Genomic DNA, 15,240 nt, shown 5'->3' on the forward strand with positions numbered 1-15,240 from the left:
ACAGAATATGCACTATGCACGGTAGATAACTATACTTTTTTAAATAATTAAAAAAAATAACTCGACAACCGAACCCTATCCAAAAATAGAGAATTAGGTTTAGTTGAGCTGTGAACTCCATGACAGTTGTTTGAGTTACCATATCTAACCAACTAAAAAATTTACATAGAATTAAAAAAAAAAGAATATAATATTTAAATATATAAAATTATATATATATATATATTCCCAAAGCTCCTAATAAAAAGCAAAAAAATCATATTAAGCTATCTAATTAAAAATATTTTAAATTTTTAATCATATAATTCAAACACATCCAATTATCTAAATCATTAAATATATATATACATTATATTAATTATCTAATATTTATATGTTTTATATTTAAAAAAAACAAAAAAAAATGTAAATTATCCATTTCTGAATCCAACTAAAAGGCCATCCCAAAAAATGGGCCATGTTCGGTACCCTGCGATGGGCCCAATAATCCAAAAATGATTTATTTCTTTCCATTTATAGGTCGGATCTAAATAATTTGATAATTTTCTAAAATGTAATAAAGTTTAATTTTTAATAATATAATTGAATTATTTATAAATAAATAAATAAAAATCAATAAATTAAGGACGTAACGCTTAACGTTCCGTACCCAACTGGTCTCCCTTATAATCGTGGATGCTTTAACGACTTTACGCAACCCCGATACGCTTCACCCACTCAATAATCTTTTCCTTTAATAAATAAAAAACAAAAAAAACAAAAACAGAGTTCTTTATTTCTTTATTTTACTTTATTTTTGTACTTCACAAATTATTTTTTTACCCCTAAAATGAGACATTCGAGTATATATATTGAGACCACATCTATGTTGGAGGATGAAAGTCCACCTCCGCTAATTTAGGGAATGATAATGGGTTTATAAGTGAGAAATACTAACCATTGTGATATGAGGTCTTCTTGAGAAGCCCAAAGCAAAGTCACAAGAGCTTACACTCAAAGTTGACAATATCATATCATTATAGAGAGTCGTGTTCATCTTGTTATTTTTGTAGTTCAAATATTACAATTCACTGACTCGTATTAGTCTGTAGAACCCGAGGAATCCCAATTTTTATAGTTCAAATGAATTAAACTCTTAATTCAATACATGGGTTGTTTGTTTTTCGGACAGGGGCAGAAGGGTAATTTTGCAATAGCTGAATTTCCAATAAAGAAAAAAACAAAATGTTGGTTCGATGCAGAGGTATGATGGTGCCAACAAAGTCTCATTTTTTCATCATGCATGCATCCCAATGGTTACGTGTTTCCAACAACAGAAAGGAAAAAAAAATGTAATAAATAAATAAAGTTAAATTATTAAAAAAAAAGGAAAAAATACATTTACTCATTTTTAAGTTTAAGAATATTTTTAGATTATTATTATTATTATTATTATTTTTAATAGTTTAAGGGTATTGTTGAGATTAATTACGAAATTATATTTTTATTAATTTAATCCTAAATAATTAAAAAAAAAAAAAAGGAAAAAATAAATAAATAAAGGAGGAGGGAACGAAATCATCTCCACAGATTCCGCCGACGGCAGATAATGAGTGGTCCCACCAGGTGGAACCGCCACCTCACGGCAGTGTTTGAAGAGGCGGTTTGGCGTCTCAATCTCACGGGTGGGGCCCACCACTGTCTCCCATCTCTCCCGCCTCCACAATTTCTCGTCGCTTACTTGGAAACCACAAGACTTTTTTAAAAGAGAAATAATTAATTGGGACGGCACAAACACGAGAAAAGTACACGTGCCGTCCAACGCGGCATTCCTCATGTGGACCCATTTAAATTAAAATTTGTATTAAATTGCTGTTTTAGTCTCTTCTCACACTTTTCTACTCTATTTTCTGTACTGCCCCAAATTCAAAATTCACCACGTAACCATTATTTCAATTATTTTTTATTTTTTCCAATTTCATTTTTATATACATATTTTAATTTTTAATTTTTATATTAAAAATAATTTTAATAAAAAAAATAGTATTTATTAAATGCATCTATTATAGAGATCTCGCGAATTCCTTCTCTCACGATATAAAATATATTTATTATTATTAAATTAAAATATTCGGCTAATAAAAATAGCTTCAATTTTTATAAATAATAGAAACCTCATTTTTAAATATACTATCAAATATATATTTAAATTTTAAAAGAAAAAAAAAAGCATCTCTTTTATGGACGCCGGGCGGCTCCTGATTTTGGCCGAACCGACACGTGTCGGTCAACCCCGTAAAAGAGCCGAAAATCGCGTAAATTCTCACCCTCTCCATATATAAATATATAAATTTAAAAATTAAAAAAATAAATGCAGAATTAGGATAGGATTAAGGGGGAATAATTTTGGATTAGTTGAAGCTTTATATAATTGAAGGTTATACAGTCTTCTCAGAGCATTATAACAAACAAGAACTTAACGAGATCCAGCCGTTGGATTAAAACTTAAATCTTCCACAAGCTGCCACCAAAATAAAATTTAAAAAAAAAAAAACCCTATTTTCTATTTTTCCCTTTTCTTTACAGCACGTTAATTTTTTTTTTTTTTTTCTATTTCTAAAGATCTAACTAAATTATTTTTAAAAAAAAAAAAAAAATACAAAACGAAAAGGACAAAATTAGCGGAGAAATCAAGCATCCACGGGCGGAGCGAGATTAAGATCGAGATTGAGAATTTCCTTCGCCGGCCGGCAGTCAACCACGGACAATGAGTCCGATTTGGTCTGGATCTCGGCGGCGAACCTTGCCGAATCGTACCGATTAGGATAGCCCTGAGCGACAAACTCAGGTCGAACAAAAGCATCCATGAACAAAACAGGACGAGCGCTAGCGCCTCCGCCGACTTGATGCAAAAACTGCGGCTGAATGAACGGAAAAGTTCGTGCGACGCCGTAGCTACGGACGATCTCCGGTGAGGGAGTTTTTTCTTGGCTGGAGGAGGAAGAGGATTCGACGGTGCTGCTAGGGCTAGGGCTATGGCTGATCTTGCGAGGAGAAACGTCGATCAACTCATCAGGTGGAGGGAAATTGGTTTTAGCTTTTGCGCCGCGGAACTGGCGAGCGGCGTTATCGTAAGCATACGCCGCCTCCTCCGCCGTATCGAAGGTTCCGAGCCAAACGCGGCTCTTCTTGCCGGGATCTCGGATCTCGGCGGCGTATCGGCCCCAAGGCCTCTTACGAACGCCTCGGAAATGGAGCTCTCTGGCATTGTTGTTGGTGTTGCAGGGAGAAGGAAGCTTTTTGGCGGTGGATTTGTCTTTGGAAACCATGGCGGTTGAATGAATTAATTTGGTGTTCTTGCGACGGAGAGTGGTTGAAGGATCTGAGTAGGTTGTTTCTAATTGAACTGATTTCGGGGTAATATTCGGTGCGGTGGATGAGTTTTTTTATAGTACGGGAACCGGATGGGAGGTGGGCCCGGAGATGGACCAGTTTTTATTTTATTTATTTTATTTTATTTTAAAAAGAAATAAGTGAAGCAAATGTTAGGTGAAATTTAAAAATTAAATAAAGTGGTAAAAAAATACTAATTTTGTTTTTCTAACTGATTTTTAGGGTTATTTTTTCTAATTTTTAATATTTTTGAGTTTATTGCTATTTTTTTATGAGATCTTTGTCTTTTTTAATAAAATTATTGGAATTGTTTTGTTAAATTTTATTATTATTTTTTTATGTTTTTTAAAGGGTACCACGAACTATTTTTTAAAAAATAAAAAATTTTATTTATCTAATTTTAAATATATTTTGAACTTTTAAAATGCTAAAAAAAATTATTGTATAGATTTAAAAAGAACAATTTCAAAATTAAAAACCATAATAAAAACTAATTTAAAGTTCAATGATGGTTGGATATTCACAAAAAATAAAAAAATAAAAAAATAAAAAAATTATTGTGGAGGGTCAACGGGAGGGTTGACTGAGGGGAGGGGACGGCGCCCAAGCCACGAGAAAAGGACGAGAAAACATAAAAAGAGGAAAGAGGATAATGTAAACGTAATGTCGAGTATTATTATTATTATTATAAATAAATGTATTATTAGGGAGTAAGAGTGACGTGGCACGCGGAAATTCCTAGACTGGTAGCTTTGCAGCTGCAGGTTTCATTTAATGTTTTTTTCCTGCCGCCTTCCGGCTATCGTCTAACAAGCCGTTATTACGCCATTTACTTTGGGCCCTCCCCTTTCACGCTCTGCTTTAGAGCGTCTACTACACGCTCCATATTTTGATGTCCAATCTCTTCTGATTTAAGTTTACTTTATTTAATTTTAAACATTATTTGTTATATTGACTTTTCTTAAAACGTTTTTAATTATTGAACTTCATGTTAGTGTTATAATAACACTTACTAATATTTACCTTGTAAATATTACAAACATGTTCAAAATCACCTGATCAAACAGGTAAAAGTGGGCAAAAATTAGTCAATAATTATGATATTTTTAAATAAATTTAGAGAAAAAAGACCGACTCATATTAAAATGAGACCTAAAATTGATTTTTATAAATGAAATGATAATAAAAAGAAAAAGAAAAAGTCTTGGGTGGGACATGAGCCATGGGCAAAGTCTCAACAACCCTCTAAATAAATACTTAAAAAGTAAATAGTCCAAAATTGGTTTTAATAAAATAGGAAACGAATCTAAGAACGTGGTCCCCACGCGCCATTAATGGAACTGTCACCACTCTCTTCTTTGTTCTCTCTCTCTCTGGGGAAATGCCGGTTAGACCGACAGTACGTAAACAGTATCCACACCAACCATTAAAATGCTACCACGTGTCTACCTTTCCTCTTTACGCGTCTTTAAGAACGAGCCGTGTCGTACGGGTTTTTTTTTATTTCTTTCGGTGCAATCACCTAATTACGTCTGTGTTTCCATTTATTTATTTGTTTCATTTTCCATTTCTTTTTCTTTTATATATTCTTTTGCCCTTCGTTGTTAATTATCTCACTTACCCTTTTTTCAGGCCAATACTATATTACTCCATTTAGTTTCAATTTAATTATAATATTTTCAATAAAATTTAAAATTGATCCCTTCAGCTAATTTAAAGTTAATTTTGATTTAAATGAATTATATAATAATAATAATTTTTATGAGCTAATTTAATGTTAACTTAGGAAAGAAACGATACCATTAGAATATATTCTTAAAACTATAGAGTGATAATTAGCATAGTACAAATTAATTTTGTTATTTAATAAATGAAATTTAAATCATAGAAAATAAAATTATATTTTTGCGTAAACGTGTGGGACATCGTGGGGATTATACGAAGGTGACGGCTTCTTATTACTTTGAAACTACGTGGAAATTGCCCAGATTCTCTTTAATTTTTTATTTTAATAATTGATTAATTAATTAATTTCACATGCAATTTTTTTTAAAAAAATAATAATTTGGAAAGCTTCTAGTAAAAGTGTAGACTAAGCCTATTTGTACTGCCTGAAGCCTGTTTTTATACACTTTGTAATTTAATATCAAAGTATTTTATTAAACATGAAATTTGAGTAAAAGGGTATTAAATTTTGGGATTAAACATGCCAACGCTACTCATGAATGATAGGATTAATACTCGTGTAGGTTCAAATTTTCAACGTATTTTAAGTCTTTGAACGTTATGAAATTGTTGTAATTAAAATATTTTATTAAACACGAAATTTGAGTAAAGGGGTATCAAATTTTGAGATTAAACATGCAAACGCTACTCATGAATGATAGAGTTAATACTCGTGTAGGTTCAAATTTTTAACATGTTTTAAGTCTTCGGATGTTATGAAATTGTTGTAATTAAAATATTTTATTAAACATGAAATTTGAGTAAAAGGGTATCAAATTTTGGGATTAAACATGCAAACGCTACTCACGAATGATGGAGTTAATACTCGTGTAGGTTCGAATTTTCAAAGTATTTTAATAAGTCTTCTAGCTTTATGAAATTGTTGTAATTAAAATATTTAAAATCCTAATATAATAATTAATGAAATTTTAGGGTTTTTTTTTTTTTTTTTTTGGTAATAATTAATTTTGTAGGTAAAAATATAAAGCTAAAAAGAGGCAGGGAGGACTTACAGGTCATTTGTGCAGAGGGTTGCTGCGCAAGTTAGGTGTAGAGGGCTACAAGTGGGCATTATTAGGCGCCACCCGTTGCCCCATTCACAGCCTTTTTTCAGATTGAATTCAGCTAAGCTAAGCTGATTTTGATACGAAACCGATAGAGATGTCACATGTCTGTCATGATGGGTCACGTGGCCAGCAGAAGTCACAAATCTCGATATAATAGAATAGAATAGCCCGTAATTTGAGGGTAACTTGTGGGCTTCATTCAAACCTGCACATTCCATTCCATATTTCAGCTCCATTGTTGAGACATCTGGCCAGTTATGGATAATCATTTCAAAACAATCGTTTCTTAACAGGAATAAGATAAGGAAAATGACGGAAGTTTTTGAAATATATTACTCTGCTGATGTAGACACGAGTTACGACAATAAAAACGTCATATACTGCCTCCAAAATCAGAACGAGCTAGTCGGTACCTAAACATCTTAGGATTCAAACATATCGAACAACAAATATTTTAAATTTAAATTTAAATTTACCTTTCATAATAAAAAATAATTTAAACATACTTCTAATACTTCTTACTTAATCGAGAATTCTTGTCATATTTAGACCGATCGTAATGAACATACAAGAAATAAATCCTATCCAGATATGAAATTAGCTGCAAAACAACAATAAAGTGGTTTTTTTCTTGTTTTTTTTTTTTTTTCATTCAATGAATTAATTATTCATATATAATCATCATTTCATTGAACTAGAATTGGATTCAACATTTTTATGAGTCCCTTACCACTAGCAAAGCTAAGAGATAAAATTTTAAATGGCAGGTCTGTTAGAGCAAGGAATAAAATCACTAATTAAGTACATAAAAGGTGCTAAATATTTTGTTGATCCAAAATTACAAGTCTTGAGAGTTACTACATCATAAACTATTTGTTTTTCTTGATGCAGAGAAAAGGAAAGTGTATTCAAGTAAGATATTGCATCTCTGGACAATTTTGATGGGAGGCTTAAAGCTTTCTGCCAAAGGCATCCAAATGGTAAACTGACAAAGTAAAGTTCTCACAAATCTGCATGTGAGACACAGCAGCAAGATTGTAGCGAAACGAGTCTTCATGGGGTAATTGTCCCACGTCGATTGGAGAGGGGAACGAAGTATTCCTTATAAAGTGTGGAAATTGGAGAGGGAAACGAAGTATTTCTTATAAAGTGTGGAAACCTCTTCCTAATAGATACATTTTAAAACCTTAAGGGGAAAGCCGACAGGAAAAACCCAAAGTAGTAGTATTATCCTAGAAGAAGCAGACAGGAGGTTTATCAGTTTCCTCCGAATCTTGGAGGTTTGCTAGGAGGTTTGCCTAGAAGCAGTAGCCACGCTTGAAAGAGTGTGTATTAGTTCACTGATCGAACACTCTAGCGTCGAAGATGAACGGGACTAAACGATCTATCGAAACTATGGATGTAAAATGCATCGATAAAGGAACGTTCCACCTTAGAGGGAAGCACCTGCACAAGTAGTGGTGGACAAAGTGGAAGCGAGAATGTCGGCTTGAGTAACACAAACATTGGTGAGAATCCAATGCCTAAAAAACCTAACGGTTTCTCCGCAGGATTCTACCAAAGGTGAGTAAGGGCCCAAGATTAGGTCAAAAGGCGTAGTCGATGGATAATAGGTAAATATTCCTGTACTACCCCTTGTTGGTCCCGAGAGACGGAGGAGGTAATATTAGAGGAAAAGTTAAAAGAGAATAATATCTACTAATGGTGAGTTTGGACTATTACACTCCGAAACTAAGGAATTGATCCAAACTGAAGCCAAATTCCATGTTTGCCAACCTCATCTCCATCGTTTGTTTTTTAGGAATTCAGATCAAAATAATGAAAAGGGATGTGTAGGTTTCAATGGAGCAAAGAGACGTTTTTGCTTGAAAGCAAATGAACCAAAAAACTGGACATATTTGTACGCTAAGTTGTGGAATAAAGTTTATAGAATCACTCCAAGAGAGTCCCACCTTCGACGTTGCAGAGCCAAGGATAACGAACTTTCCATTAGAATGTTTCTAAAAAGATGGCTACTTGTCTGGTTGATTACTACTCAACAAAGGAGAGAGAGAGGTTCTATGGCTGAAGCAAAGGCTTGAATTCATCTTTGAATGTAAATATCCAACAATCTTAATGTTTAAAATCAGCAATGAAAATGAAGGTTCCACAGAATAAGATTCCTTTCTCTAATTCCAAAACGAATACTTTCCCCCTAATTTAAAATCTTCAAGCACCTCTATCTGGGAAAGCAAGCAAATCTATAGTGGAGTGGGAATCAAACTTTAAGTCATTAACGTGGGAATACGATAACCAAGCACAAAAAAAGAAAAAGGACGGATAAACGATGATGGCAAGGAGGAATATATATTCTCACTTGGATTAATTATCCATCTTCAAGCAGTGAAAGAGCTATAAAATCCCAAACACTCAAAACCAACAATTTGATATCTAAGAGATTAAAGAAGAGGAAACTTCTGAAAAATGAGCAGACGTTCTACTAATTTTCCTCCAGGCCTATGGCGGGCTAGAAGGGAATATGATCACCAGAGATATAACACAAATGATTCAAACCGTATGAGCTCCACATCGCCACACCCTCAACCATTTCAGGTCAGCAGGTTAATGATTCTTTTGTTTTGCAATGAACTATTATCCTATAATATTATTTGCAGGCGGTAAACAGAACATGTAAATCAAATCAAATTCCATATGAATAGTTCACCTAGCTTTTCGCAGAAATGTATAAGTAGGCAAGAAGCTAAAGAGATTGTAACAATCGTATACCTCATTGTTCATGTGCTTTCAGAATTCTTCTAGAGATACAAACCCAATTCCATTGCGGCCTACTGGGGGGATAGATCCCGTTCCATCTCGGCCTACTAGGGAGCTAGATCCAATTCCATGGCGGCCTACCGGGGGAGCAATGATTGCAAGATTGTTAGAAATTGTCGGGTAATCAGATAACTCAAAAACTTGGTAGATTTTTTTAGGTGTTGTTTGGTGTTTTGCACTGACTTATATGCAATCCGAAGAAATTGATATTGCAGATTCATTTCATATGATGTGAAATTAAAAGAATTAGAGGCCAAGCAAAGTTTGTGGTATATTGCCTGAAAATAACACGAACTAGTATCTAACCCGGTAAGATAATTTGACAGAGCATTTAGAAGTCCATGAATTTCACTAATGGAAGAAATTGAGGAAACAAATCATGCAAATTATGAAGTGTCAGAAATGTGATTGAGCTCCAGTTCCTTCTTAACTGGAGACTGGTTCGTTGGAGATTCTTTTTCACAAGGGAGTTCAACAAGATTCAACACTCTTAACGCATTAGGCATAGATTTGTTCACCAATAATCTCTATTTACAAGTTGCACGGAAAGAGGATCATGTCATTCTCATTCATTTGATTGAATTGCCTATAATATATAGCATAGCATTCAAATTTTGTCATGAGCAGCATCGAAATTCTTGATAATATCAGTTTGTTTCAGAGAAAGTATACTTACATTGCTCTTATATCCTGCAAGTAAATCCACATCCTCCATAGTGTGTTGATGATTCATTCACTTTTTGAGAAATTTCCAGTCAGCTAGAAGATCCACCAGCCATAGTCAGAATCATTACCCACTCCAGACCGAGGCAGATCGAGGCCAGTTCAAGACCGGCAGAAATGTACAGGCCAACTCCAAGATCCGAAGGAAACTCCACGCTAACATCTGAAGAACAAAATATGGCGCTGAATAAGCTCAAGAAAAAAGTCTATGATCCTCCAAACAACGCAAGTAGGAGAATAAGCTTCTATTACAGAGAGAATAACAGGAAAAATTACAATGAAAGGAGCAACGGTGAAAATGATGAAGACGGCAAGAGATGCGCCGTTTGCCTTGAAGATTTCCAGCCGAAAGAGGAAGTGATGACGACGCCCTGCAACCATATGTTTCACGAAGAATGCATAGTGCCATGGGTGAAGAGCCATGGCCAATGTCCGAATTGCAGATTCACCTTGTTCGAACGAACAGTGCGAAGAGAAGCTTCGTCCAACAACACTGCATCGATTGCGTCGGGTAGTAACCTAGTCGACGACGAGCTCGTGTACTTAATACGAGCCATGGAAGATTCTCTGATGCTGCGAAATCTAACCGGATTGTGGGGAGAATGAGGCGCCATCTCGGATTTCCTCTGAAATCAACATGATAAATGCCACAAAAATTCAAGGATTGATGAAATACAGTATCCAAAAATTATTGTTCCTCTTTGAACATGAAATAACTCAACGTGTGAGCTCGATGTGACCAAGAATGCTCCTCTCGCCGATGGCGTTTTCGATCGATTAAGCTTCTACTTGATCTTGGCGGTATAATTCTTTGCTAGAATGTGCTGATCATGAATCATTATATAATAGAATAAAATCCTTGGCGCCAAATTTCCAAATTATTTTTCCTCCCATTTTAAAATCTTGCGAATTCTTTTTTTTTTTTCCCCTTAATTTTATTTCATTTTCTTAAATGATATGATTAGTCATAATCAAGTATAAGAATTTGCCTATCAAAACATAATTTTCTTTTCCTCGACCCCTTTTTTTTAAAATTATTCTATTAGGCATACGTTCAAGATTTGAACTTTTTGATCTTTTGATTGATTATATATGTAACGGCCCAAATCTATCTCGAGCAGATATTGTTCTCTTTAGGCTTTGGGCTTCCCCTCAAGACTTTAAAACTCGTTAAAAGACCATTGGTTGGGGAGCGGAACAAAATACCATTTATAAGGGGGTGTGGAGACCCTCCCCTACCAGCGTTTTAAAGCCTTGAGGGGAAGCCCGAAAGAGAAAACCCAAATATCTACTAGTAGTGGATCTGGGGCGTTACAAATGGTATTAGAGCCAGAAACCGAACGATGTGCCAGCTTTCTCGCTGTTCCTCGAAAGGGATAGACACGAGGCGGTATGCCAGTAAGGACATTGGGTCTCAAAGGGGGGTGGATTGTGATGTCCCACGGGGAAGAGAACAAAACACCATTTTATAAGGGGGTGTGGAAACCTTCCCATAGCAGACGCGTTTTAAAGCCTTAAGGAAGCCCGAGAGGGAAAGCTCGAAGAGAACAATATCTGCTAGCGGTGGATCTGGGCCGTTACCATATATGTCATAATCAATGAATTATGTGTTTTTTTTTTCTTCTTCAAAAATTATAAAAATTATTAATTTTTTTCATAAGTTAAAATAATTACACGAATATTTGAGTTTTTTATTTTTTTAATGGCGATTAATAAAAATTTGAAAAATATTATATTTATAAAGCATTTTTTTTTTAATTTAAAAATTCACAAACTTTGACAAGTCAAATAAGAAATAATTATGACGACCACAATTATATTCTATTTTTTAAATCACGGTTCGAGATTTTTTTCTTCAATAGGAAAAGGCAAAAAAAACCCAAAAAAAAATATCGGCAAGAAACGGCGACAAAACAACCACAGAGATAAGACCACGTATTCATTTCTTAAACCACATCCGTCCTCTTTAAGAGCTCCGGCGTCGGATCCCAGTCGTAGAATCCTCTCTACTCTCCGCCATTCAATCTCAGAGGCCGTCATTACATTGATTCACTCATACTATTTTGCTACTTTTCCTCTTTCCGGAAATCCTGCTCTGTGAAGAGTTGTAAGGTAAGTTCCTCTTTATTTTCGTTTTTCAATGGTTTTGCTGTGTTCTCTCTCGAGATGAACGTTTTTGTGGTTTGTATCGACGCCTGGTTGGTGGTTAACAGTGACTGAAGCAATTTTCCAATTTAATTTCTGGAATTTCACCTTGAAATCGTTGTATTGGCCGAAATAGTGACTGCTGTGAGTGTTTTTGATTCGAACTCGAAGTTATGGTTGCTATGTATTAGTACCGTGCTTGAAACGTTTGGTTCTAGGTTACTCTTTTCATCTAGAAATAATAGCTTGAAGGTGGAGTCGCGATTTTAGCTGTTTCTAGTTCTGTCATGTTTGAATCGTCATATTTCATGAACAAACTTTCTACTTCGTTTTAATGGATTAGATATTAGCACTGGAGAGACGAATTTATTGTTAAACTCATTAATTGTCTGAGATTTGTATGGCTCAATGTGGAGAAATAGGCACGAGCTATAGAGTATGTGATGCTTAAACCTTTTTGGTTCTTTGTTTTCCAGATATGGCTGCCTCTTCTGCATCTGCATGTCTTGTGGGGAATGGTATGCCCACTCACTGTTCCAAATCAAATCTGCGCAAGTTTTCATATAGCAGGCGATTAGTCCCTTCTACAAGCCTTCAATCATTTGGTAAAACGGCTAAAGCTGGTGTGGTAAAGGCATCCCTGGAATCAAAGCAGAATGAAGGAAGAAGAGATTTTCTGAAGTTATTGCTTGGAAATGTTGGAGTTGGTTCATCTGTTTTATTGGGAAGTGGGAGGGCCAATGCTGATGACCAAGGGGTATCTTCATCTAGGATGTCTTATTCTAGGTTCTTGGAATATCTGGACAAGGATAGAGTGAAGAAAGTAGATCTATTTGAAAATGGAACTATTGCAATTGTTGAGGCCGTCTCCCCCGAATTGGGCAACCGAGTGCAGCGTGTTCGTGTACAGCTTCCAGGTCTCAGCCAGGAGCTTCTGCAGAAGTTTAGGGAGAAGAATATTGACTTTGCTGCACATAATGCTCAAGAGGATTCAGGCTCTCTGTTATTCAACTTAATTGGGAATTTAGCTTTCCCACTAATCTTGATTGGAGGGCTATTCCTTCTATCAAGGCGTTCATCTGGAGGGTTGGGAGGTCCTGGAGGGCCTGGGTTCCCTCTTGCTTTTGGTCAATCCAAGGCAAAATTCCAAATGGAACCAAATACTGGTGTGACTTTTGATGATGTTGCTGGAGTAGATGAAGCCAAGCAGGATTTCATGGAGGTGGTGGAGTTTCTAAAGAAGCCCGAGAGGTTCACTGCTGTTGGAGCTCGCATTCCCAAAGGTGTTCTTCTGGTTGGTCCTCCAGGAACTGGGAAGACCTTGCTAGCCAAGGCTATTGCTGGTGAAGCAGGAGTCCCATTTTTCTCCATTTCAGGTTCTGAGTTCGTTGAGATGTTTGTTGGTATCGGTGCTTCTCGAGTTCGTGATCTCTTCAAGAAGGCCAAGGAAAATGCACCTTGTATTGTATTTGTTGATGAAATTGATGCTGTTGGACGTCAAAGAGGCACTGGAATTGGTGGTGGGAATGATGAACGAGAACAAACACTTAACCAGCTTCTAACTGAAATGGATGGGTTTGAGGGAAACACTGGCATTATTGTAGTTGCTGCCACGAACAGAGCAGACATTCTCGACTCCGCCTTATTGAGGCCTGGACGTTTCGACCGACAGGTGATAATCATTCCATTGTTGAAGATCATGTTTGAGTTAGTACTTATTAGAGGGAAAAAAAACTTGAATATGGTACTCTAATACATGCAGGTAAGTGTTGACGTCCCTGACATAAAGGGGAGGACAGAAATTTTAAAGGTTCATGCTAGTAACAAGAAGTTCGATGGTGACGTTAGCCTCGACGTTGTAGCCATGAGAACGCCTGGTTTTAGTGGGGCTGATCTTGCAAACCTCTTGAATGAGGCTGCCATATTGGCTGGACGCCGTGGTAAGGCTGCCATTTCAACTAAAGAGATCGATGATTCAATCGATCGGATTGTGGCTGGTATGGAAGGAACTGTAATGACTGACGGGAAGAGCAAAAGCCTTGTGGCATACCATGAAGTCGGACATGCCATTTGTGGGTAAGTTATCCATCATCTTGATAACTCTAACGACCCTAGATTTCATCATTATAGCGTAATCATTTCTATGCAGAAATTAACATTTAGTTACATCATCATAGCGTAACAAAATCAGCTTTTCACAGAGCAGCGTTCGTTGCATAATCCTTACCTTAATCTAATCGATCGTGCTCTTTCATTTAAATTATCTGCCTGACTTCAAGATGTTGCACTATTTTGATCCAAAGAAATATTTCAAACCGTGAGGATTAGCCTTACAATGCCATGTGATTTGTACAAGCCTTTCCAGAGTTCTAGTCAAGGCTTAACAAGTTTTTTCACTTCTTCCATGCAGTACTTTGACTCCAGGACATGACCCTGTTCAGAAGGTGACCTTAGTTCCACGTGGTCAGGCGCGCGGTCTTACGTGGTTTATTCCTTCCGACGATCCAACCTTGATCTCGAAGCAACAACTCTTTGCTAGAATTGTAGGCGGATTAGGCGGCAGGGCTGCCGAGGAAGTGATCTTCGGCGAGCCTGAGGTGACAACAGGTGCAGCAGGTGACCTGCAACAGATCACTGGTTTGGCCAAACAGGCAAGTTCTCAACACAGTTCATCATTTTTCAGTTCCTATAGTCATTTTCTTCAATCCATTTCTGAATCCTGTCTGCTTTGCCTTTTGGTTTGTTTGCAGATGGTTGTCACATTTGGGATGTCTGAAATAGGTCCATGGTCTCTTATGGACTCTGCTCAAAGTGGTGATGTTATAATGAGAATGATGGCTAGGAACTCCATGTCCGAAAAGCTCGCCGAGGACATCGATGCAGCCATCAAAAGAATCTCCGATGGAGCTTACGAAATCGCATTGGCTCACATTAGGAACAACCGCGAGGCCATTGACAAGCTTGTTGAAGTCCTACTTGAGAAGGAAACAATATCAGGAGACGAATTTCGGGCTATTCTCTCGGAATTCGTAGAAATCCCTGTCGAAAACAGAGTTGCTCCTTCTTCAGCATCTACACCAGTTGCCGTTTAAACAACTTCAAAACATACTGTAATTACCATCGACAAGTATTTGTACGTATCGAAGTGTACTATATAGTCTTCGGTCACTTGTAATTAAGAGAGTTGAAATAGCCATTTGGTCTCTTGAAAACACGAGCAGATTCGTAATTTCGCCTCGAGTATTTGTTTCATAGTAATAACTCAAAACATTTTTTTTCCTTCTTCTACAACTATCCTCAGGTATGATATCCTCTAACCAGCAAACCGCATGGCTCTTATTAGAATACATGTACAAATGAAATTATATCCTTCATATTAGAAAGAAACCCTCTC

At 36.2% G+C, this 15,240-nt stretch overlaps 2 protein-coding genes, 1 long non-coding RNA gene and 1 pseudogene across 3 annotated transcripts; 2 read left to right on the forward strand and 2 right to left on the reverse strand.

The window, feature by feature from the left end:
• Positions 1-2,629: 2,629 nt before the first annotated feature.
• Positions 2,630-3,409, reverse strand: LOC111793543 (ethylene-responsive transcription factor 4 pseudogene; annotated as a pseudogene).
• Positions 3,410-5,908: 2,499 nt separating this feature from the next.
• Positions 5,909-9,055, reverse strand: LOC111792245 (uncharacterized). The gene is made up of 3 exons (XR_002814765.2): positions 8,931-9,055; positions 6,501-6,585; positions 5,909-6,411 (listed from the first exon to the last, which is right to left on the reverse strand). It is a non-coding gene; the product is annotated as an uncharacterized LOC111792245 (long non-coding RNA).
• Positions 8,531-10,582, forward strand: LOC111792244 (RING/U-box superfamily protein). The gene is made up of 3 exons (XM_087123297.1): positions 8,531-8,756; positions 8,953-9,098; positions 9,734-10,582. Exons 1-3 carry the CDS (start codon positions 8,628-8,630, stop codon positions 10,305-10,307), a joined length of 849 nt encoding a protein of 282 aa, XP_086979423.1. The 5' UTR covers positions 8,531-8,627; the 3' UTR covers positions 10,308-10,582.
• Positions 10,583-11,593: 1,011 nt separating this feature from the next.
• On the forward strand, positions 11,594-15,060 carry LOC111793299 (ATP-dependent zinc metalloprotease FTSH 2, chloroplastic). The gene is made up of 5 exons (XM_023675127.2): positions 11,594-11,813; positions 12,323-13,518; positions 13,609-13,922; positions 14,257-14,497; positions 14,597-15,060. Exons 2-5 carry the CDS (start codon positions 12,325-12,327, stop codon positions 14,936-14,938), a joined length of 2,091 nt encoding a protein of 696 aa, XP_023530895.2. The 5' UTR covers positions 11,594-11,813; positions 12,323-12,324; the 3' UTR covers positions 14,939-15,060.
• The last annotated feature ends 180 nt before the right edge of the window (positions 15,061-15,240 follow it).

Source organism: Cucurbita pepo, chromosome 4, assembly GCF_057944985.1.
Source record: "Cucurbita pepo subsp. pepo isolate OVF chromosome 4, ASM5794498v1, whole genome shotgun sequence".
In the NCBI taxonomy this organism is placed as follows: domain Eukaryota; kingdom Viridiplantae; phylum Streptophyta; class Magnoliopsida; order Cucurbitales; family Cucurbitaceae; genus Cucurbita; species Cucurbita pepo.